The sequence below is a fragment of the Teleopsis dalmanni genome, chromosome 2 (genome assembly GCF_002237135.1).
Source record: "Teleopsis dalmanni isolate 2A chromosome 2, ASM223713v2, whole genome shotgun sequence".
Taxonomy (NCBI): Eukaryota; Metazoa; Arthropoda; class Insecta; order Diptera; family Diopsidae; genus Teleopsis; species Teleopsis dalmanni.
The window spans coordinates 143,232,378-143,256,826 of NC_051847.1; the positions used below are offsets into that span (position 1 = coordinate 143,232,378).

General features: G+C 28.5%; 2 protein-coding genes across 6 annotated transcripts; one reads left to right on the forward strand and one right to left on the reverse strand.

Moving 5' to 3' along the window:
• Positions 1–276: 276 nt before the first annotated feature.
• Positions 277–23,995, reverse strand: LOC119674251 (calcium uptake protein 3, mitochondrial). 4 transcript variants are annotated; one of them, XM_038085379.1, is made up of 11 exons: positions 23,763–23,995; positions 14,758–14,893; positions 14,578–14,688; positions 13,330–13,377; positions 13,086–13,168; positions 12,768–12,830; positions 9,377–9,478; positions 5,612–5,794; positions 4,957–5,365; positions 4,734–4,891; positions 277–511 (listed from the first exon to the last, which is right to left on the reverse strand). In XM_038085379.1, the coding sequence occupies exons 1-11, from the start codon at positions 23,985–23,987 to the stop codon at positions 431–433; spliced, it is 1,599 nt and encodes a 532-aa protein (XP_037941307.1). In that variant the 5' UTR covers positions 23,988–23,995; the 3' UTR covers positions 277–430. The 4 variants fall into 4 exon arrangements, with proteins under 4 accessions (XP_037941307.1, XP_037941308.1, XP_037941310.1 ...); XM_038085380.1 differs by lacking the exon at positions 9,377–9,478; XM_038085382.1 differs by lacking the exon at positions 5,612–5,794.
• Positions 10,024–12,724, forward strand: LOC119674252. 2 transcript variants are annotated; one of them, XM_038085384.1, is made up of 3 exons: positions 10,024–11,851; positions 11,906–11,977; positions 12,033–12,724. In XM_038085384.1, exon 1 carries the CDS (start codon positions 10,426–10,428, stop codon positions 11,701–11,703), a length of 1,278 nt encoding a protein of 425 aa, XP_037941312.1. In that variant the 5' UTR covers positions 10,024–10,425; the 3' UTR covers positions 11,704–11,851; positions 11,906–11,977; positions 12,033–12,724. The 2 variants fall into 2 exon arrangements, with proteins under 2 accessions (XP_037941312.1, XP_037941311.1); XM_038085383.1 differs by having other exon boundaries at positions 11,906–12,724.
• Positions 23,996–24,449: the final 454 nt, after the last annotated feature.

Sequence of the window (24,449 nt, forward strand, 5' to 3'; positions counted from 1 at the left end):
TATTTGAAAATGTATATGTATTGTGATTTCTCTGCTCTTGTTGACGAAATTGAAACAAATATATTTATTATTTTGATTTTTATTAATTATTGAATTACATTTCTTTAATAATAATAAACATTTTTAATTTAAATAAAATAATAAAATATACATACAAAATAACAACAATAACAATAATAACAACAAAATTTTAAAATTTGCTCTATTCAATTAATTTACAAAAGAGTTTTTTATAATAAATAATAAATAATAATGATAAAAAATAATGAAGGCTAGAGTATATAACTTTTTAAAAGTGCTATTGAAATTTTATAAATAGACTAAACGGATTATATTACGATTTTTTTGGCTTAATTTATGTGCATTCTTAGTTTATTTTTCAGCGTTATGAAGAATAAATATAATGTCAGACCTTGTTTTACTAGTCAGTTTAACGAGCGCTTCTGGATGCTCTTATATCCTGTTTCACACAAATTTTAAATGCATCCCATCCTTCAGCTTTCGTTGTAGACTACAGAAAAAAAAATAATAATTATAAAAATTGAATATTGTTTAATGGTATAAAATTTGAGTTATAGTTTAGTTTAAACTTAGTTTTGTTTAAACTATTTTGTAAATAACAAAACTTTCAAGCATAAATAGATTAATTTTTGGCTTACAATACAGCTGTTTCGTGTGGTTTTTGAAAATATTTCTTGAATTTAATTATTCAAGTCTCAAATTTGAACTGTTCTAACATAGAATTTTGTCAATTTAAGGATGACGTTAACCAATATATTCAATCTTCATTTGTTATATTAGAACGAAATCGCATCCCACAGTCATACACTTTTTGAATTAACTAATCATAGTTCTTACTGTTTCAGTACTATTCTTTTTGTAGATTATTTTATGCTTACTTTTACATCTTTTATGTGCAGCTCCTTCTGTTAAGGTTTAGTTCCTCATGTTATTCTAACATATCTAACGTATTTAACTACTGGCGATATAAAATAATATCGATCTATTAAATGGAGGTAAAAGTATGTTATATATGTTTTAAATGTTGTATACATTTATTTGTCAAAATATCATCGGTAAACTTGTGTGTAATACTATGGAGTGCCATACAGATACAGAACTTTGTATAATAGTTTATCATCCAATTTATTTATTGTCTATTTGGAAGGCAAATTATGATTTAACTAGTATACCACAATAAAATTGGGTGAAATTCTTTTAAATCATTTGAGTATAAATCTCAAACCTTTAAATGTTTGGATATCTAGATGACATTATATTGCGCAAATTTACTTTCAAACAAAATTGCTGAGCCACAATAATTGAATTCATATTGCTCGATTTAATTACATTAAAAAGTCGGAGTTCAGTTCAGAACAGGTTGACAGCCGGGCTTTGTAAGGTCAACCATGTCAGCAACGAATTGCTGAATATTTAATAATTTTAAACCTTGTTTTGTTACTTTTTAAATTTTAATTACAAATCAGAAAAACAAACAAAAAAATATATGTAGATGATGACGCAAAAGATTAATTATATATAATTTTAATGATGATTCAATAATGAATAACAGATCAATAAGTATACACATTGAGATGGCAATTAAATAGAGATTAAAAGAATACTTTAATAGAAAAAAAAGATTAGGCATTGAGGCAAATGCGACATATAAAGCTATATTTTTTTTTGTATATTGTTTTAAATAAATCGTGTTTTTTGCGTTATTGCACTATATACATTAAATTTTTAGTCACAACGAAAATAAAACTATTAACAAATATATTAATGAAAACTAAAGTATAATAAAACAACAATTTTTATAGAATATGTAAAAAAATTTATTATTTTTTATGTGGAATACGCATTTTGCAAATAAAAATATAGGATACATGGTTTAATAAATATAAATAAAGCAATCCAATTAAATGTAAGAAACTTACATGTAAAATTAATTTAACAAAAACAATTTTTAAATTAATAAAGAATATTTTTTTTTGGATATATGTAAGAAATAAATAATGTTAAATTATATTTTAAGCGTAAAAGTAATAATTTATATAAATCTTAAGTTTGTTCTTAATGCGAGCATGATGAAACTATGATGTATATATATAAACTTTAGAGTTTAAATCATAATTTGCGTACATTATTTAATAAGTCTTTAATTTTGGAATGTTTGGGGCATAAAACCGATCACAATTTTGGTAAAATGGACTTTTATATATTTTTATAAATATAGTATTTAAATCAGTTGGTAATATCAGTCGTAGTTTCTCTAATGGGGACAGACAAGGCTCATTTAAGTTAAGATAAGTTGATTTAAGATATGTTGACTAAATAATTTAAAATTCGAACAAATTATTTGAACTTCATTTTAAAATACGAGATTTTCAAACAGTTAAGTAAAAATTATTACTATAATTTATTTTATATACATTTTGTATACATAAAAACTGCCAGTCATAACTTCTGTAGTTTGTGTTTGCCGGCGCTCGAAAAAGAGATATCAGAACATCTATTGTATCACTATCTAGTCTTCAGCTATTGGGACTATTATTACTCAATTTATTAATATACCCAATATTGAAATTAACCAAACACTTGCATGTGGAAACGCTAACTTTAGCTTATTGGAGAGGATTCTATCCTTATGCCACTTCAACTACTTCCATACCCGAGGACTTATTTCTTAGGGCAAGGTGATTATAACAAATTTGGTAAATTTGATGTATAAAATAATTATATTAATTTAATAGTAATAAAATTTTTGATTCAGCAGTTAAAAAAAAGCTGCTTGTAAATAAAAATAAATTGATTTGTTATTTAATTAGTTTTCATATGAACAATAATAAATTTTTATAGGGCAATGTGCTTACAATAAAGTTTTTAGATTAAAGCATATTAAGTACGTTATCATTAAAATTTTATATCACTATAATTCAATATATCACAATACTTAGCTTATCTCTAAAGCCAAAGTGTCAAGCTCATTGGTTATTATTAAATAAGTAATATATTACCTGTTTGTATAGCATTATTAATAAATAATTTATTACAATTCCTATCTAAGTTTCAGCGTTCTCAAGGAAAACTACCGAAACTAGCTACCATAGGAGATGTACTATTATTAGGGATACAACAATAACACCAGCATTAGATTAAAAGTGATTTGGTAGACAATTAAGATAAATAGAAGGTTATGAATATTATTATTATCAGCATTCTCAATTACTACTCATTTAATATATTATTTTTTTTTTAGGTATAGAAATTGCTTTGTAGATGTTAATGAGTTTCCTAAGTTATTAGATACTTTTGAAGAAGCAATTGATTACATTTTGGCAAGGTTTTGCATGTGTTATTATTGCATTTATATAGTCAATGTCAATTCTATTGATTTACATTAGTTCCATAAGTTTTTTACAGTTACTTAGACTTATAAACTTGTCAATCAAGAATAAAAACACCGTGACTGTGACCAAAACTGTAAGTCTGCATCTTTAAATGACAATGAGAAAATATGCTAGCAGACTAAATAAAATTCGTCTAAAAGTTAGTGATTAAATAAATTCAATTTAATAAGTTTTCAAGAAATCTATTTAATTTAGATTTAAATCCCATATTAATTTTTTTTTTAAGTCACTTAGCAAATTATAAATTATTATAGTATAGCTGTTTTAAATATTGCCAAATACCTATCATCATCAGATGTCTCTGGGAATATCCGTTGGTTGTATAAGTCTTTATACAATTGTTTCAATTTTGAACCAAGTTAAAGCTATACGAAACTTTATTCAAATTTCAAGTTTTTTATTATTTTTTCTAATAACAACCAATGCTTTTTAATTAGAACAATAACCTACAGCTTATGGATTTTCTAATCAGCTATTATAATTTTTTTAAATTGTTAAAGCTTTAGAGTTATTCTTTGTATTTCCAATTTAATACTATTCGAAAAACTTTTTATATAGATTTTAATTATCACAAAGTTCTTGGGTTCTCAAATTTGCATACAAATATAAATATAAAATTCTCTAAAAGTCCATTTCAATTAAATAAAAAATATTAAATTCTTAACAATTCTAAAATTTTTTTATATATATAACAACGCTTATATAAATTTCCAAAATTAAAAGTTATAATATGTGTATGAACGATTTAAGAGTAACAAGCAAAATATTTAAATTAAAATTGAAAAGAAACTTAAAAATAGCATAAGTATAATACGCATATAAAGTTATTATATATATATATATGTAAATAAAATTAAAGCATATTATATATAACTACAATGATTATCATATATGTCATATCAATACATGTAAGTGTGATTTATGTCGTATAAGCTACTAATCTAAAATGTATGAAGTAGTTTGGAACATCTTCTTTAAATTAATAGTTTGATTCAATTTTAATGACGGTAGGTGCTGAAATAGTAAATAATATACCATAAGACAGTTATTAGATATAGGATAGTGCCAAAAATTGGATGCAAATCTAAAAACTGTGTAGTACTAAAAAAATGTTTGTCATTTGAATTGGATCATACTATGCGAAAAATTTGTGTTTTTAATGCAATAAATAAATAAAAATTATTCGAATTAAAAGTAATTATCATCGTAAAAATAATCTAAATGACGACAAACACGTTGGCGCAAAAGCGTTAATTTTGGATAAGCAGAGCTAGCATATTGATCTATATCTTCTCTGTACTCGAAGACATAACCTCTTACTTTCAAACCACGATGTAAGCGATCTTTCATAATAGCAATGAATTCCTTATATGACAATAAACCATCCCCATCCTCATCGAAAATAGCAAAAACTGTATCAATGAGATGTTTGGAAAGAGTAAAGCCGGTACAAATCTTAACTGCACGTGAAAAATCATCTGAAAATGGTAAATATAAATAAGATAAATTCTTGTTTTATATAATATTCTTATAAATATTTTACTTTTAGAGATTGCACGATCAGCTAAGGTATACATCCGCATAGCAATTGCAAAATCGTCCAAATTATTAAGGAATCTACAGAAATCTCGAAATTCTTCAAAAGTGATGCCCTGTTCCTCATCTTTGATACGTGATAGTAAACGGTCCAGGAATTTATCATATTCATCCGCAGCCAAATAAGTGTAACGTAATAGAATTTTAGCAAAATCCAGTTCGGAAATTTGTATGTTACCCTTTGAGAATTCACTAAATTCTAACTCTAAAACTTCAGTTTGTAGATTATCCATAAATTTATAAAATCCATCGTAATATAAATCGTTATTGCCCTTCTTCCCAAAGAAATGTACTTGTAGTGTAGTGTCTACTTTATGTTTTCGCTGTAGACCTTCCTCATCGTCAATATAGTCGTCCTACTTAGGAAAAATTGTGTAGTATTTTGTAATATTTATTATTAAATATTTATTATACATAGTGGTATTTAGAACGGGACCCTAGCTCCGTATTCGGTCTGAATACCATTATTTTGTTATATTATTGATTGTTTATTAACATATATAGCACATATACACAAATATATGTTAAGTTATACGTTGACATATAGTATATTAGTACATGTAGTAATAATTTTGATTAATTTTAATTAATAAGCTTTTTACCTCAACGTTATCTTTCGCGTGTTTCTTTTGTTTTTCTTTGTTAAGTTTTTCATCTTGTTCTGGTTTCTTACTTTCATTATCGTTATCATTATCATTTTCAGTATCATCATCATTAGTTTTATCTTTAGTATCATTAGTTTGACCACGTTTGTCCTTCCATGCACCACTAAATATGCGTTCCATCTGGGAGGGATTGGTAGATTATTTTTGGAATTGGTTAATAAAAAATGGGAATATTTAGTCAAATGTTAATATTTTCGTCGAAAATATCGATTTTTATATAAGTTTAAACAACAAAATTATAACAAAGGAAAAAACTAGAACATATATTGGAAAATATAGAAAGGATAAACAACCAAATAGATTGAGATGAAGATAACAATAAAGTGAAAGACATCATAAAGAATGTATATTTTTGAAACTTCGTTTCATTGTAGTCCTTCCTAATTGGAGATATATCAATATAAAATTATTGTGCTTTCAATACAGTGAGAAGAACATAACGATAAAGTGAAAGACATAAAGAATGTATATATTTGAAACTGGTTTCCATTGTAATTAAAGATATATCGAAAGTAAATTCTTCTCGGATAACAACAGGTCGTTGGAAAACAATAATTTTTGAAATGTGAGTAAATTTTTTTATATATTTTATATATCAACATATTTAATTATGTATATATTTAATAAGCCGATATAAGTTTCAGTAATAAATAATTGACTTGACATGAGTTAATAGTTATGTGGCATGGAGTTTATATCTAATGATGTGGCATCAAATCTTAAAGAAATAAACTGGCAATTAAAAAATTTCTGAACTTGGTAGACAGTATTAAATAGAGCTTCTAAATTTCTTAGTAGTATAAAGAGTTTTTGTCATGCATCAACAGATGAGCATGCACGTTAAAAACGTTACTCATATATAGAAATAATTTTAAGAAATGCTCCATGAATGACGGCATAAACAATATTATCACAAAATATATATTATATACAAGTATATAAAATTGTAAAAATGAGTGCAGGGTGTTCATTCACAGACATTTTTTGATTGTGAAATACAAAGGGTGCGATATAAGTGAATAAATAGATGTATTATGCAAAACAGCTAATATAGTGGAACAGAAATAGATCATACAATTTTTAAATTGGAGTATATGGAATACCAATTATCACAAGACAACTCTCAAAAAGACTAAATATATGCATATTAAGTTGCAGAGTCGATAACCAGTTAAAACTACTGTAGGAATTAAAATAATTCCAATAGAAACTAACCCGTTCTTAGGAATTATTATATCTCTGGGATATAAAATCTTAACTTTAATTATGATAATTTTAAAAGAAACATTGAAAGGGAATTAATTTTTGATTTATAATTGGACACCTTCTTAGTTATCATCTTCAACAGATGGGATAAAGAAGTTTGAAATCTTCAGACTCTGAAAAATGTAGATAAAATATTATATATTAGATAAAATATTAATTGTTGTGGACAGGGATCCAGTTTCTATTATGCTCTTATTGAACTGAAAGAGATTCAAAGTCTTGAACCAACGCACATAAGGTTTATCAATAGCCTTAATTTGTTCTTTTTAGTTCAGGAGATTGTCGCCTCGGATAGTATAATTTCAAGGATCGCCAACCTGATTCTTGGTCCTTTTAATAATAATTAATAGCTCGTCTAGCTGACACTAATAGAGATTGTTTTTATAGTCACGATTTTGGAAGTTGTAAATAATAATGTTAGAATTCAACAATTATCGGGAACATAGTTGAAAAAAAATATGAGTAACTTAAATGAAAAAACAAAAAAAGATTTAAGAACTGAATAATAAAACTTTTTGGTTTTTGGGAATGTCAATAAGTGAATCAATTTTTAATAAAAAAATGTTTGAAGAAGTATATCTATATCCATACATAGGGATCGGGAATATTAAAACGATGTTATTTAAACTTATAATAAAAATTGAAAAATTTGTTTATGTAGTGTTGTAGTGGACAAAAGGATATAAATAATTATGTGTTTGACGGTTTAAAAAAAATACACTAAATAAAAAAAAAAATATAAGAATTCTACTAAATAAAAAATTTATAATAAAAGTTTAAATGGCATTTCATTACTATTTTTCTAAGAACACAAAAATAAATGATAAAATAGAACAAAAAAAAAAATAAGAAAGCGCTGCAATGAATAATCTTTCCTAAGATTAAGATGAAAGTACTAATAACTAATACTATAAATAAGTAATAAAATAACTAATTAGCGTAAAAAGGATATTAACCAAAAATGAATATAGCACACATATAATATATGTTTTTATATATTAAGATATACATATCGATGGATATAGCTGTTGATGGAATAGCTTTGTAAATTTCTGATGTCGTCCATTTAAAAATAAGTTTCAACTACTAAATAATATATTTAAAGATGTAATCTTATTAGGGAATATAACAAGCGGGCAATTGTGAGTGTGAACTTGGAATGAACCCACAGATAATAGATATCGTACTTTTTACTAAGAAATAATAAATTCTGAGTTTTTAATATTCAACTCTTAGAGATAAAACACTAAAAATTAACGATAAATAAAATATCTAGAAGTTATGTTCGGAAGGAAATCTAATTGCATGCCAAATGAAGAGGAAAAATGTACGAATGAACTTTTGGCATTGTGCATCTGTGGAAATGCAGCTACTATATATTGATGTGTCACTGCTAAAATTATCGGCTGGATCTATCTATCAATAATCCTACCATTTGAAATAAGGTTGCAAAAGTTTAATTGTCAATGGAAACCAAATGATGCTTTAAATTTGCATCATTGGACGTCGCAACTCCAGAGATTACAACAAAGGAATAGACATACAAAGGCTGTAATAAGTATAGAAATAGAGTAGTGCATCGATTTCAAAAGAAAAAAAAATTACAGTCACTAGGAAATTATGTTTTTCTGATAAAAGTCGTAATATAGCTCAATAGATCGACCCAATGTATCGATCCGTTACAGAAGTCACAACTGACTATTTACGTTCGACTATAAATATGAAAAATCTTTATAGATCAAATTAAGTAAAATAGCAAATTGCACAATCTATTATTAAACATGGTAAGTTAAATTCCTGACTATAGCAATAACTTCCAAATGGTGTTGTGACGATAGTTAAAGCGACTAAATAGATATTCTTTTTTAATTTTATTATATCTAGTAAATGAAAAATGATATAACGAAAATAAAAAAATAGTGCTTATAATTTAATATTATCCATTTTAAACCGTCAATAGAAAATAGGTTATAAGAAAAATAGCAGCATTTAAAAATATATATAAAATAAGTAAAATTAATATAAAAAAACTCTGAAAATTGTTTAAAACGTAATTAAATAAAAAAAAAAACAAACAAAACATTAACGAATTAAATTTTTTTAATGATATTTTTACTCTCAATTAGATCTATAACACATTTCAATTGAAGAGTTGAGAATTAATATCATGTAGTATAGTATTATAAGATTATTATTTTATAAAAAAATTTAATATCTTATAAACTATTGAACTTTGAAGCAAGAAAGGCACATTTCAAGAGGCTTGCAGAGTAAGCTTTGTGTAAGCATTAAAAATAAATCAATTTAAAATCATTAAACAAAATAACTATAAACAATTAATACGTATATTCACATACATAAAAGCCAATCAAACAAAACAAGAATAACATTAATTTTTTTAAATCTAACAATTTGTTTTTAATTTAAAAAACTTACAAATAAATTTTTAGGTTTCGGTTTTGGTTTCTCAACTTTTTTTTCCTCTTTTTGCATTTTTAATAACCTTGCCTTAGCCTCTGGTGAATATAAGCTAAAGAGCTAAATAATAACGTTTTAAATAAACTCGTAAAAATACATAAAACAATAATCCGATTATATAAAATATATGAATTTTGCAAAGTAAATAAATAACCCTTAATATTTTTGTATATAAGATTTAATAGAATATGATCTATTAAATGTGTGGTATCAAGCAACATTTTACAAAGAAGACGTTATAATGTAGGAGCCCAATTAACACAGTCGCGATAAGCTGTTTTTACGATACTTTTTCTAACGAAAAGTGATAATAAATTCATGAGAGAAATTATCATAAAAATTACGATAGAAAATCGTTTTATGTCACATGTGTGATATTTTAGTACAACTATTATTTCTATCATACTTTTTTCGAGAGAATCCTCACACTCGTACGGAATTTACGATAGTTTAGTTAATTGGGATAAATTAATCAATCACAAAAAAACTAAAACTAAACGTATAGTTAAAATATTTGTTACTAGTAGCGGAAATAATAGTTCATTGCTACTTAAAAGTATATTATTATACTACAACGATTGTTACCATAAATAAATATTTTTATAAATAATATTATATATATATGGGGATCCTAGTATTTCACTAGACGGACTCGCAGGTGAGACTAATCCCAAGTACTCACCCCCTCCGAAAGGAGGGCCTCCACGTGGTGATCCCTGGTAACGCTTTTAGCGGCTAATGCGAGCCATACCTGTACCCCTCCGATTCCTAAAATTCCTAACTGCAATCACTCCAACATCCTTTCCTAATTCTTCTCCATTACCATTTTCCCCCAATCCGGAATTGCGCGTGTTCATCGGACTTGTTTGCAGTCGGGGGTAACAGACTGTATTTTAGCGTCGCACCTCACTGATACCTGCCCGCCTCAGTGAGTAACTGTGGGCTTACCGTGTTACCGGGGGCTATGATACGGCGGACCTATTTTCCCCCACACTCGTGGGACCTATATGGAACAAAAAAATAATATTATAAAAAAACTAGCAGGAACACATACTGCAACTAGCCTGGCTGATTGGATGGAGTTTGATATCCAACATACCGATCGCCAGGCACACTTGTGGAAAGTGGGTGAAGAGCCTAGGAACATAACTAGTTCTTTGCTGTTTGAATCCAAAACGGGAATTCCGTTATGGAAGGAAAGTCAAGAAACTGTGGGCTCGAAAGTTGCACCGAAAAATGCAACCGTCGAAACACTACCACAGCCCTCGACAAGTACTGGACTGACTTCAGGCCAAAGCTTACGCGAAGTCAGGAAAACGACTGGCTTGAGTGGTGCGGGTACCAAATGGTATTTGCGCTACCTCAAGGAAGGCTTAACGCCTGCCGCGGCAAAGGAAAAGGCGCTGAATCGGTCAAAAGGTAGTCAAGACTCTAAGAAGAGGCCTGCCCAAGAAATTAATCCGATCGATGTCCAATCGGCTAAAAAGAGCAGAGGGAATGACAAACCTCTGCCAGTGAAAAATATAACGGAAATGGCTGCACCAAAACAACCGAGAAAAACATTATCGGGCAGTAGCTATGATAGTGTAGCCAATAGCTTAAGAATAGTCATCCTTCCCAAGTTTTACCCGGAGGCAACTCTCTCGAGAGACGAACAAGGAAAGATCGAAGAACTCCTCATTGAGAAGATGTATAAGGGATGGGATTCCAAGCTAAGATTCAGCGGAATACACTTTCGGTCAGGACTCATACTAATTGACTGTGTAGATGAAGAAGCGGCGAAATTCGTTCACAGGGCGGCACCTGAGCTGGACGGATGGGCTGGTGTTGAACTCACCACGTGTACCGGGGACAACATACCGAGTATATACATGATGACGGTCTACCTTCCGAGAGCCAAAGGTGTTGATACGGAAAAGCTGTTAAAACTACTCATCACGCAGAATGAGGGTCTGCATACTCAGCTATGGAGAGTAATTAGCGGCAAGGATGTGAAAAATGGAAAACTTCTGACGATTGGGATTGACAGCCTGTCGCAGGAGGCCATTAAAACCAACGGCTGTAGGGTCTTTTACAGGTTCAGCTCCGTCTCGGTCCACTTACATAAGGGGCGGGTGAACAAAGAGGGAAGTAACTCGGCTGGGGCAACCACACCAGCTGAGGGAACGCTATCAGCAGCCGTTGCGGAACAAGTAGAGGAGGCGGCCAGACATGAGATTAACGAAAGCAGTGTGAAACCTCACGGAAGTGAGGACATTGATGCCTTAGATCTCTCTCTCTCGTAGCTACAGGCTATCTACCAGGAGACGACACTCAGATACCATCTGTAGAGGTCGATAAACTGGTGGGCTACTGAAAGAATATGAAAATGCCACTCATACTTGGTTGCGACTCCAAAGCGCACAACGAAAAGTATAAACATCAACACAAGAGGTGAGTACCTTTTTGAATTTATAACTAGTAAGAAATTAACAATACTTAATGTAGGCAATTCACCAACATTTGCAACTAACTCACGCAAAGAGGTCCAAGGTATTACTATAGGAAATACTCGCGGTTGTGAGTTTGTCAAAAACTGGAGAGTATCCAGTGAACCTTCTATGTCTGATTACAGAATACAAAGTTGCTTTCAAAAGGCAACAGCGCCAATTCCACCAATATTAAGCGAGAAGATGGTAACTCCACCGAAGGTGAAGAGGAAAAGATACAATTTTTACTGGATGTTCATTTCTCAGGATTATCTGCAAACCTAGAGACAGAATCAGGACTACTAATCGCAAATAAAGTTACAAAGAAATATGGAAACCGACAGAAACATTTTCTTATTTGTAAATTAAGTAACAGATAGTAAAGTATACAAACGATTACAATGATAATGATTTTTAATGTACCGGCTAACCAGTTTAAACCAGTCTACTCTTTTACGTACTTACTTACTCCTGCCCTTCTCTCCTAAGTGGAGTTTTTCGAGAGGAACGGACTATTAACAACATTAATAATTATGTGAGGCGAAAGGGTATCTACCGACACTTAAGTGTACATTAATATACTAAATGCATTAAATTATACTAAATATTTTATATAATAATAATAAGTATTAAATAATATAAAAACAATAAAATAAATTAAATATACATTTCTTTGCTATTCGAATCTTCCTAAATTTTAATTATTTATAGTTATATACAACATATACTTTACATATTAAAATAAATTCATTTAAATTTGAATTAGTAGTATTATTGTGTATAAATATATACTAATTCGAGTCGCTGCTTTAAAAAGACTTACGGTAATAAAGACATACAGTTAGAAATTAAAAAAAAAGTAAAAAAAAAAAAATGCTTACAACTTGGCGTGTGTCTTCATCCAAATTTCTTTCGTTAAATGAACCACCGAAAATATGTTTTAACTACAAAAAAAGTTTAAAAAGAAATTATAAAAAATTAAATTAAATTTTATGGTATATGGAAAAATTAAATAAAAAAATAAATAAACATTAAAAATACCTAATATTTTTTTACATAATTAACTTAAAATCAAAATAAAAAAATTATTGGGGACTTTACTGCGGTTTATTGAGTCATTGATGATCCTCACTAGTTCTTTATGTTGTTCCAATAGTTTTGTAGTTCTAAACTATTTTTTGAAATTACTATTTACATACCACTAAAAATTCCTTTTTATCGACTCTTTGATTTCCATCAGTATCAAACATATTAAAAGCTATGCGAAATCCGGAAATTGGTTCTATAATGACAAAAAAAAAATATATTTATTTAATGTTTTAAAATTGTTAATAGAATCATTATATTTATTTATTTATTTATTATTACAATTCATTATTACTTAATTATAATATAAATTATTATATGTATTAAATTTTATTATATACTGAGTTATATACTTACTTGTTAGCACAGATAAAAGAAATAAATATTCGGTGTATGAAATAATGCCTGAAATAAGAATAATAAATATTAATATCGTATATAAATTAAAATAAAATTTAGATTTTATTTCTTTTAATATTTTTAACAAAAATTAGTTGTTTTAATTAATTATTTACAATAACAATAAACCTTAAATGAAGGAGTGTGTTTGGTAAGATAAAAATGATGAAATCACTGAAGAACTAATATTAATATTTTTATAAATGATTCTTCTAATCTTTAAGGAAGCAGTTCAAATTAAACAATTCAAGTGAGAGGTGAATGTATTCTAATTGAATTGCTTTTACCTATTTCATATATCTCAGACCCGTTCTTAAAGATTTCATTAATATAATTCGATTATCTTGAAAACTAAGAAACTAATAAAGCGTCAAATAGATTGATGTATACCATTTCCTACAACGCACACAACTCTGCGTCCAATTAACATTTGCACTCGCTCCATTGAAGTGGCCAGGTTTCTCCGTCTGAACCCTGGTTAAAATGTTCAATTAAATACCACCTACCCAATCGAACCCTTATCCTCATTTCCCTTCCATGACCACCAAGTATTATCTCTCCACTTCCTCACCCATGTAATCGTCTTGAATATCCCAACATACTATCCGCTTACAGGTCCCAGTGAGTTACAACAACAACAACATGTATCCCGTTAAGGTGATCAAGAGTATACACTTTTATATCGTTTCTAAAGTTTGCTTCATTGTGTTACAAATAACTTGAAAAACCATTTTCATGAAGGTTTAATATACAAATATCTACAAGTATACATCCAGATACTCTAAATACCAAAATTGTCCAATTTGAATCGAATCAAACTGAAACCTTTACACTGTCTCATATTAACATATCACGTTTTTATATTGTTTATTTCATCTATTAAATTTTTTTTTTGCATAATTGCATTTTAATTGTTTACTTTTAGATGGCTTCTTGCAACTCCGTATATAGTTAAAATATATTGTATCATAAACCGAACATTTTTAAAAGTAATTATATACGTTTATTTTTAGGTCCTGATTTAGCACCATAATCATACGTTAAATTTGGATTTTTTAGTATAGATTATATAGAGTAAAAATAGTGATTCTTTTATATAGTGTAATATATTGCAACAAAAATTTGATCAAGATTTTAATCACAAGTGATTTTTACATTTACTTTTATTAAATGGATGATTCTAAATATTATCAACTATGTACTTACCATTATCTCTGAGAGTTCTAAACATACGAGCTGAACCTTTCTTCAATGCTGGTGTTGTGTCTTTAATACGATTTAAGTCATTAGTCATTATTGATCGACGCTTAAGGCGTGCTATCGTCATATACAAAAGAAAAAATTAACAATACTAACATATGAAGAATAAAAACTGTTTACACATACGTCTGGGTTCTTGTTCCACAACTGAGTCCAAAAAATCCTGCGGTGTCATATAAAGCTGTCCATTATATTCAGCTGAAGCAAATTTGATAAATCTTCGTTCGCGTGGTGTTAATTTTATGGTTTTGTCATCTTCACGCTTAAATTAAGTAAATAAATTATTAATTTCTTTTAAACTTTATATGAATATAATTTAAGAACATTAATTTTAGTTGATGGCATTTAAATCATTTATAAGTATTTTTAATTATTTAAAGGAGAACCGTTTAAAGGAAAATGATTAATATTTAAGGAAAATGGATATAAATAAAATATGTCATAAAATAAATATTATTTATTCTGTAAATATAGTAAAGCAGTAAAAAATGCTGTTAAAATTTTTTTTTCTGAGGGCCAATTACTTTGAATACATGATAATAATGGATTATACAATTTCCCTTAGTCAGAAATTTTTACAATTTGATTGATTTAACAACCTCCAATTATAACAATGGAGGTTGTTCAAAATTATTGAAATACTCGTATAATATATGATGATAGGGATTCTGGATTGAACTTTTGGCAGTTTTTATAGATCCGTAGCCGATGATATCTAGGCTGAATAATTAGTTAACTAGAATTACAAAAGCCAAGTTGAAGAAATGGTGTAATTTCTCTTCAATTGTTTAACCATATCGAGATTAAGACAATTTGTTATGGTATGCTCTAAACAATGATAGGTATACCAAATAAAAATCTCAAAATGATAATCTTCTTTATTAACTGTGAACATAGTATTTAAAAATTTTATTCTAAATCTAGATGTGTGGTAAGAAAACTGCGGTTATGTACTTCTTAGGCTGAAAAGGAAGCTTTATGATAATAAAATCAACCATACCGATTGAATATTATTGGTACAAGCGCATAATAAACAATCAAATAATCAATAAGTATTTGGAATTTGAATTCACAAAAAAAAAAAATCAGCAAAAATTTATTTGAGCGTAAAGATCTTTAGAAGAATGTCTGATATTCATTATAAAGTTCCATGAAAAAATAGAGTAAATTATTACATTTAAAATTTTCTGTTTAGTAAAACAGAATATAATTTAATAATATAGAATAATTTAAAGATTTTTTATTTAATGTAATCGTATAAATTATTAATAAAAAAGTTGAAGTAAGTACCATATATCCAGCAGCCATTATTGATCTTAAAAAGACACATTACATTAACTTATTACTTAGATGAAAATATCCTCATAGCCGAAAATTTAACATTTAACATTAAAGCCAAACTATTCTATACAACACGACTGAAGGCATAACTATTACCAAGTTGAATGAGATGGCGACCTGATATTGAAATTGTTTATCATGCCAAAAGAAACAATAAATATGAATGCAGTTATAGTCGAATTAATCGTAGCTATAGAAAAATCTGATATGGCTAGTTTATGTTTAGAATATTGATTGGTCTGTCTAGATATAAGCCAAACATAGATCTATATGTTCTTAGCGATACCAAACGAAGCAATACTTCTATGTATGATTGTAGAATGTCAACCGTTTTTTCGAATATAGGCAGTACTTGAATTGTTGTTCTGAAGACATCTTTTTACTTCCTAAGTTGTGCAGTATCAATAATAATAGGTGTAATCGTAACAACACATGATATAAACGTAAGAGATATTGTAAAATCTTCTTTATTCTCATTTCTCTGCATAAGTCGTATATATCTTGAAAATACGTAAAACGTTATTAGTTGTACCATAACATACAATGCAAACGACATGGAAATGTAAACACACAAATTCAATCCGACCACTGAACAGCTTACACACAAAGAAAAGCTCAATATTTTTGCCTAATATATTTTTCGTACTTTTGCGTCCAAATTCAAAATTGAAGAGATTTTTCCGATTCTCACTATTTGTAAATGTTAAGTATTTAACATCAATAAATTTTATTACGGCACAACTAATATAGCGATATACATTAAGACTGAAAAGTTTTCGGAAATTCTCATTTAAAATTCGCGCGCTGTATATTTTTCGATATTTTAAGTTTATGTAGTTTGGCAGCACTGTCCTTAATTACTATGCCAAAAATGAGCGCGATCTGTCAGACAGTTCGTTTACGGCAGCTGTTGAAACCAGTTCCCCTCAGTAGTGCGTTGCGAAATGTCTTCGACGGTCGTACGACCGTCCTGAAAGGCTTTGTACCACTCATAAACTTGAGTTTTCGATAAAACTGATTCCCCATAAGCCTTTTGTAGCATTCGCAACGATTCTGCACACGAAATTTCGTTCGAAACACAAAATTTGATGCAAACTCTTTGTCCAATATTTTTTTCCATTGTTTTTTTCGCAACGCACTACTGAGGTGAACTGGTTTCAACAGCTGCCGTAAACGAACTGTCTGACAGATCGCGCTCATTTTTGGCATAGTAATTAAGGACATTGCTGCCAAACTACATAAACTTAAAATATCGAAAAATATACAGCGCGCGAATTTTAAATGAGAATTTCCGAAAACTTTTCGGTCTTAATGTAAGTATATCACTATCAAAGACTTATGGATTTTTTGGACGTAGGTTAGTTTTGGGTCGAGATCGCTAAACTATTTTTTCAAAAATAGTTATTTTTTCAAAAATAATTTTATACATTCCAATTAAAGATTGTTTGAGGTGACAAGTTGTGGGTGTAAAAATATAATATTGAAATAAGCTAAGAATCTTCGGAGAGGTTGTTTGAAAATGATTGTACATCCGAAAAACTTTTGTAACTCAAACAAGCCTACTATTTTCTTTGATTATTATACGTTGTTTACTTGGAATTTCATCCGCAATTTTAGATTATTACTTAACTGTTTTTGTAGTGTTTTAAATATAAATAGATGTACATACAATAATCATTGTAGACCATTAAGTTTGTAGATAAATTATGCGTGGACTTTGTAACCTGATAATGAGCCAACGTACCTATCGTAAGTCGTAAGTACATAGCACGAAAAAGCATTAGTTTCTCTAACACCATAAACTGCTACATCGTGGTAAATGTTTTTATATGGCGGATATATATTTAATACATCAAATTTATCAGATTTGTCTTCATATGATTTTAATTAATTACCGACATTCAAGAATTGCTATATCATGTTAAACATTTCAAGATAGTTGATGTAATGCGTAAGTATCATATTCCTAGTAACAATTCTTCCATAATTTTATTTTATTTTTGAAACTTATAGCACATTTACACTGTCTCATTAAGGCGGTTTTGCTCTATAACCACTAATAAGGACGATTTACCATACAAAAATCTTTCATATAACTGAGATCATGATCAATAAATCAGCTTATTTAAGGCAGAAATTGTCGAATGCAACCCTTAAAAATAATATTCCCACAAGGGAAATTACCAAAATTTGAAATATGTGTCATATGTTTTATATGTAAAATGTAAACAAACAACAGCTGAGCTGTAAACAAAGGCGCTGAGGAAGTAAATATTTAATACAATTTTTGTTTTTACTAATTAAATATGTAATATATATATATAAAAATGAATGTGTGTTTGTCTGTATTTGATGGATTCAAAATTTGGGAAATTATTAGTCATATCCCCGGGAAGGTTTTTATATTATAAAATATTGGAAAAATCCAAAATCCAAATTAATTTTAAAATTTAAAATATGGCACCAAAGCGAAGTTCTATTGGTCGAACTACAAATCAAGTAAAAAGAAGAAGAGAATAACGATCATTAGAAAAAGTGCGCAGAGACAGGCTAGGCAAGAAAGAGATCGAGTTCAGACTGCTCTTGCTCGATCATTAGAAACAAGTGAGCAGAGACAAACTAGGCAAGAAAGAGGTCGAGTTCACACTGCTCTTGCTCGATCATTAGAAACGAGTGAACAGAGGCAACCAAGGCAGAAAAGGAATCGAATTCGCAGTACACAGACAAGACGAAGAATACATGCTGATTTGAATTTATGTGGTTTCAATTAGAATCCCCTTTACAATTACAGTGTTCATCCAAGTGTAACTATTGGAAAAATGGTTAAAAATTGTACGTAACATATTGTGATGAAACACCAGGTATGTGTTGTGCAGGCAAATTTATTACCATTCTGGATCACTAAAAACCGTCATTTAACAGGCGGTGTAAACCAAATGCAGTTTACTAAAAGTAGAAGTCAATCTATGGCAGGATTTAATATGTCAATTATATATTTATTTTTTTTATGTGATATGATATTAAATGAAGTTTATAAAAGTTCTATAAGCTGCATAAATGAGCTCGTTATAATGTGAATGTTTCCTTATTAATGTAAATGAGCAAATGTCTTAATGAGACAGTGTGAATGTACTATTAGACAACTACTAGTGTTTGCAGATGATTAATGCAGAGAATACAAATCTGCAAAATGTTGAAAGCTAATTTAAAATTGGTTAGTATAAATGAATTAAGCGTTGCCATATGTATCATATGTAGCTAATTTAAATGGAATGGAGGCTAATTTAAATAAAAATAAATTATTAGTTAAAAAGTATAGTTGGAAATTCTGTGTGTTTTATAAAAGAAATTTTAACAGATAAAGTTGCAAAGAACGAATATTTTAAACATTTAAAGTATTGTGTTACAGCATTCACAACACAACGTTTTTTTATTGATTAAACTTGACTTTGATTTTTTAAAATTTATTTGACTTTATTGATAATTTATTTAAATCCACAGAAAATAAAAAATTACATAATAATCGAATCCAATTAAAATACAGCAAAGTATTTGTTGCTCAGCCGCAAGGCCTACGGTAGATGGAAACCACTTAACACCGCAGTAGTAGTGAAAACTCCCACGCCATCGCACACTGTTTGACAGCAAACTTTATTTATGTTTCAAAAATGCTTGAAATTATAATAAAAATAAACTTATCTATTTAATCATATCATTTTGATATTTTGTATGCAATTACATTATATCATGACTGATTTACAATGGATACGCGGTTGGACGTGTTTTATTTATTGGATCAAGCAGCAGCAATGCCATTATACAAGATATGACTGTTTCCAAATAAATAACACATATTATCGAGTGGAAAAGAGAAGAAATAAATAAATAAATGATGAATGACTTCGAAATTTAATTGCCACCTACAACAGTATCTGCATAAAATCGTCGATGCCTGTGCGATGACGCTAAAAAAGGATGATGTCAGTCATTTATGAAGAATTATCACCGAGATTAGGTGGTAGAATACCAAATTTATATGAAAAACGATAATGAAATAATTTTATATTTTTATAGCCTGCAGACATGTCCCCAGACAACTGTGCTCTGATTGGGACGGGGCCAAGTTCAATAGACCATTTCAATGGTAGTAAAAGGCAACGCAGCGCGTGCGAGTGTGTGCGGTCTCATACCACATCCATTGTTATGGGTAATTTAATACCAGGCAAAAGAATTATTGGTCTCAAATAAAAAAAATAAATAAAATGCAGAGAATAGAGATTTGATCATCGTTAAGATTTTTGCCTCAGATTGAGTTATTCAACAATTTGTTCGATTAAAGTAAGGTACAATGTTATTGATATGGGTGAGCCGAAAAATGACACTAAATGCAAAGACTGGCGTTAAATGTCAAATTTATTGTTATTACTTACAATTTATTTTAATTTTAATATCGTTTATACACTTGTGAGTTATAATTTCATAGAATCTTAAGAACGTCATAATAACTATTATAACAATAACATCTCTTTGAGAGATGAGAACGTGGATTGAAGGAAGTATTCTCAAAGATGAATGATATTTTTCACAGAAATATTTTTGTATTCAGTCGAAGACAATATGCTTTTAATTTAATTATTTGAATATATATATTTCAATATATAAACATTCATTAATATTTTGTGTTTTTGGAAGTAACAGAATGATATACGTAATATATATGGATATATAATTCGAATTATGCAATGACATTGATTTGTATACTGTTTTGAGGTATAAAACTAGGCATACTAGCTTTCACTACTAACCTACATCACGGTTATCCTTATCCACTTAGGATTAGTGGTGGCACATTATTTTACTTCATTAATTGTGGTGGCCTTAAATTATTCTTAACTTATAATAAAGAGCAAGACGCTGACAACCAATGGTCTTGAAATTTAATCGAGTAACGTAAGTGTTGCTATCGTGAACATCTATAAAACATTGAGAAATACTTACTAGGTATGGTAAGAGAAAAAAAATATATACTATTAGTTATCTAAATAGAAAAAGTGTACGAAATAATGTGAATTATTCCCAGTTTAATGTGAATGTTTTATAGTTAAGCAATGGCAATAGGACCTAGAAGTAGCAAAAAATTGAATTTATTCTGAATATAGTCCTAGTAACCTTAGCAATCTAGTAGAAAGAAGATATTTGTATCGGCGCACTTGCACAGATACATAATGTTATAGTACACTTTAAGAATCAAAGATTAACAAAAAAAAAAAACAGTTATTACATTCGGTGAAGTGTGATGTGATTGATGATAATTTGTAGTTTATCAGAATAAAGGTTTAGACCATTACTTAGTCTTAATATATTCTGAAACTCTAATTTTCAAATCTTTATCAGTGGAACAGGCTTTGGAACGCTAAGATCCATATTGAATTTTTATTCTGATAAAGCTCGTATATAGATGTAGGTAATGAGTAGATCGAAAATATATATATATTTTAAATATAGCTACTTATAGTCAGATCATCTATTCGATGAATCAGTAAGATACATACCTACTTTACTGATATATTCTCAAAATTAGGAAGTTAGGTGTCAATCTAATAAAAGTTAAGATATAGGTTGTTTTTGTTATTGGTGTTAAAAATAAGCATGGAACAAAAGGAAGTTTTTTTAAACTTAGTAAAACTTCAACCAAAATGTTTTAACTGATATATAAAATTTATTTTTGAAACCGTGCAAATCTGTGTAATTTCCCCTATGCTTTGCGCCTTGTACTTTCGTATTAAACCGTTCTTGCAATAATATTTATAAGGAAGACACCTCAATTTAGGTCCATATATGCTAGCATATTATTGTTCATTTTTCAGTTTTAATTCATAAAGTTTCAAAAGAATGAATTGATTATTACGGCAATACTTTTTATTTCTAATCTTGTAGGATAACTAAGATATGAACCAATGATATATGTTGTTATCTGATAGTATAACAGTTTTAAAGTCTTCCTGTTTGCTCTACCTTTTTTCGAAAAGGATATTTCAAAGTCACAGAAAACTATTTAATGGTTTGTATTGTATAACTAACTACACAGATATTAAAAAAATAAATCAATATTTGATGTATGATCTAATGCAACAATGTCCAAACCAGATAAGATCGCAGACCGATACAAATCACTGATAATGTTAAATTTAGCTTTATTAATTCATCATTGATTTATCTTTTCCAATATTATCAAAATCAACATTATTAATATAAGTTGTTGTCATACGAAAAGTATTTTATTTTTCATGTATTATTGACTTACGGCACTGAAGGCGAGTTTTTTGAACCAATTGTTCAAAGAAATATATACTAAAGTTTTGGTCAATTATGTAAATTAAGGTAAAACATAATAAATTATTTAATATATTTTAATTCATTTATTTGGGATACCATTAAAATAAAATAATGTAGTATTATTAAAATATAATATAGAAAAATTTACCTAATTGTGATAGATTAGAAACATGTCGCGGGCCGCATAAATATTAGTCGTGGGCTGCATGAGGCCTTTGGGCCGTGTTTTGGACAGCTCTGATCTAATGTATCACACAACAACGAACGTTGCAGAGTTGTGATGTTTCGCGTTTTGATACACTCAAGTACAGAGGGTAATCTTTTTATTATTGTATATAACTGTATGATAATTTTTTAAATTGTATAATTGTGAAATTAACTAAAGAGAAATTTACAGATCTTAAAAGAAATAACAGAGACGACGCACGGTATCGATAATCACCTATTTTCTTCACGTAATATCTTTGTCTTTATCTTTGTTGATGAAGTCACCAAATGTATAGCTTAGTTTTACTTGGTGTTAATAATAACATGACTATATATGAACGTAAATCATTTCGAATGAATTGTGTTATATTTTACAACAGATCTGAGGTCAATTATTGCTTAGTCAGATGAAGAGTAAACAATAATCCAGTCAAGGCGTAGAGAGGGGTTATGAAGAAACCTCTCAGTTAATAGAGAGTAGAAGTGCTCAAGTGCACTGACTCAACTAGCCTAAACATAATATTTTAACACACATACATATATATATATATATTGTAGTATTTGATTGAGGCTAATGATATAAGAATTCTTTTCAGATCTTTACAAATCTAATATTTTTTGAAATTTACTTATAATTTCTTTTTTCACTATGTGATGTATACATTAAGGTGTAGGGCTGATTAGAGCAACAAGAACAAGAAGCAACAATGTTAATTCAAAAATGTATAAAAGTATGTATATGTATAAAAGTAATAATTGAACTTGTAATAATAATAATATTATATTTTGCATGTAAAAAATTCAAAGGCAAAATCAATATTTTGTAGCAACTATTTTTTTTTAAAGTTAATGATGTCTCAAAAAAACGTTGACTTTTCTGGTGTCAAAAAAAAAAACAATTCATTCACCTCTTTTACGTTAATTTCCAGTTTTAACCGGTAAAATAATAACATTTACGAATTTCAATATTCAAAACAAAAACAAAATACACGTGAAGATCTGATTTTATCAACAACAAAACAACGTAAAAGCAGAACCAAACAACGTAAACAAATGTCAAATGAATGATAAGAAGATAACTAAAAATAGAATGAAAAAAAATGTATAGCAAATTGGAGTTTTCATTCATTTGACCATATTGGGTGTTATTATTTATTTAGAAATTCATTTATTTGTATATTAAGAGTAATTCCCATATTGCATATAAAAGATAATAATAATAAATTGCAGCAACAAACTGAACTCACCTTTCGCATTCGTTCGATTTTGCTCATTGACGAAGCATGCACTGTATTTGTTTTCAATAAATTTGCACACACAAATGCGGCAACGCCGCCACCAATTATACTAAATAATTTCACATTGTTTTGTCTTGCACTGTTTAGATTTCTATAATTACTAAAATTTCTGATATGAACCGAATTTTTCGATAAAACTAAAAATCGACTTGAAAGCCTGCACACAGCAGCCATCACGGAACTAAAATAATTCCATGTAAAAAAATGTATGACAAATACATTTTGACATTTCGCTTACGTTTACCTGCGTTGCCAATCTTTTATTATGTGTTATGCTTTCTATTATGTTGGCAAAATACACTGCAAAAAATTGTATTATAATACATTATTACATATATAAAAACTTTGAGATTGAGATACATTAAAAAAAACTATATATAAATTTATTTCAGTGCAATAAATTGTTTAAGCATAGATATTGTCTGCATACTAAAACTTCTATATTCAAATATCTGTCTTTTCCTTTATTATTGGAATGGAGGTTTAGCTTTTGATCTTTAGAATTTGTGTATTTTACATTCCTAGCAGGTTGGCTTTAGTTGGCTTAATAGCATATTCACTCTGTCTCATTTAGGCGGTTTTGCTCATTATAATAACTAGTGAGTATGATTTACTATACAAAAATTTTTCATTTAA

What these genes read in the sequence shown, in the direction of transcription:
- LOC119674252 (XM_038085383.1), top strand. Translation starts at nt 10,426, where the DNA reads ATGGAACAAAAAAATAATATTATAAAAAAACTAGCAGGAACACATACT.
- LOC119674251 (XM_038085379.1), bottom strand. Translation starts at nt 23,987, where the DNA reads ATGGCTGCTGTGTGCAGGCTTTCAAGTCGATTTTTAGTTTTATCGAAA. An exon ending in AAATCGAACGAATGCGAAAG is followed by an intron (nt 14,894 to 23,762) that starts GTGAGTTCAGTT and finishes ACTTAATTTAAG; the next exon opens with CGTGAAGATGACAAAACCAT. An exon ending in TCTTTTATCTGTGCTAACAA is followed by an intron (nt 13,169 to 13,329) that starts GTAAGTATATAA and finishes TTGTCATTATAG; the next exon opens with AACCAATTTCCGGATTTCGC.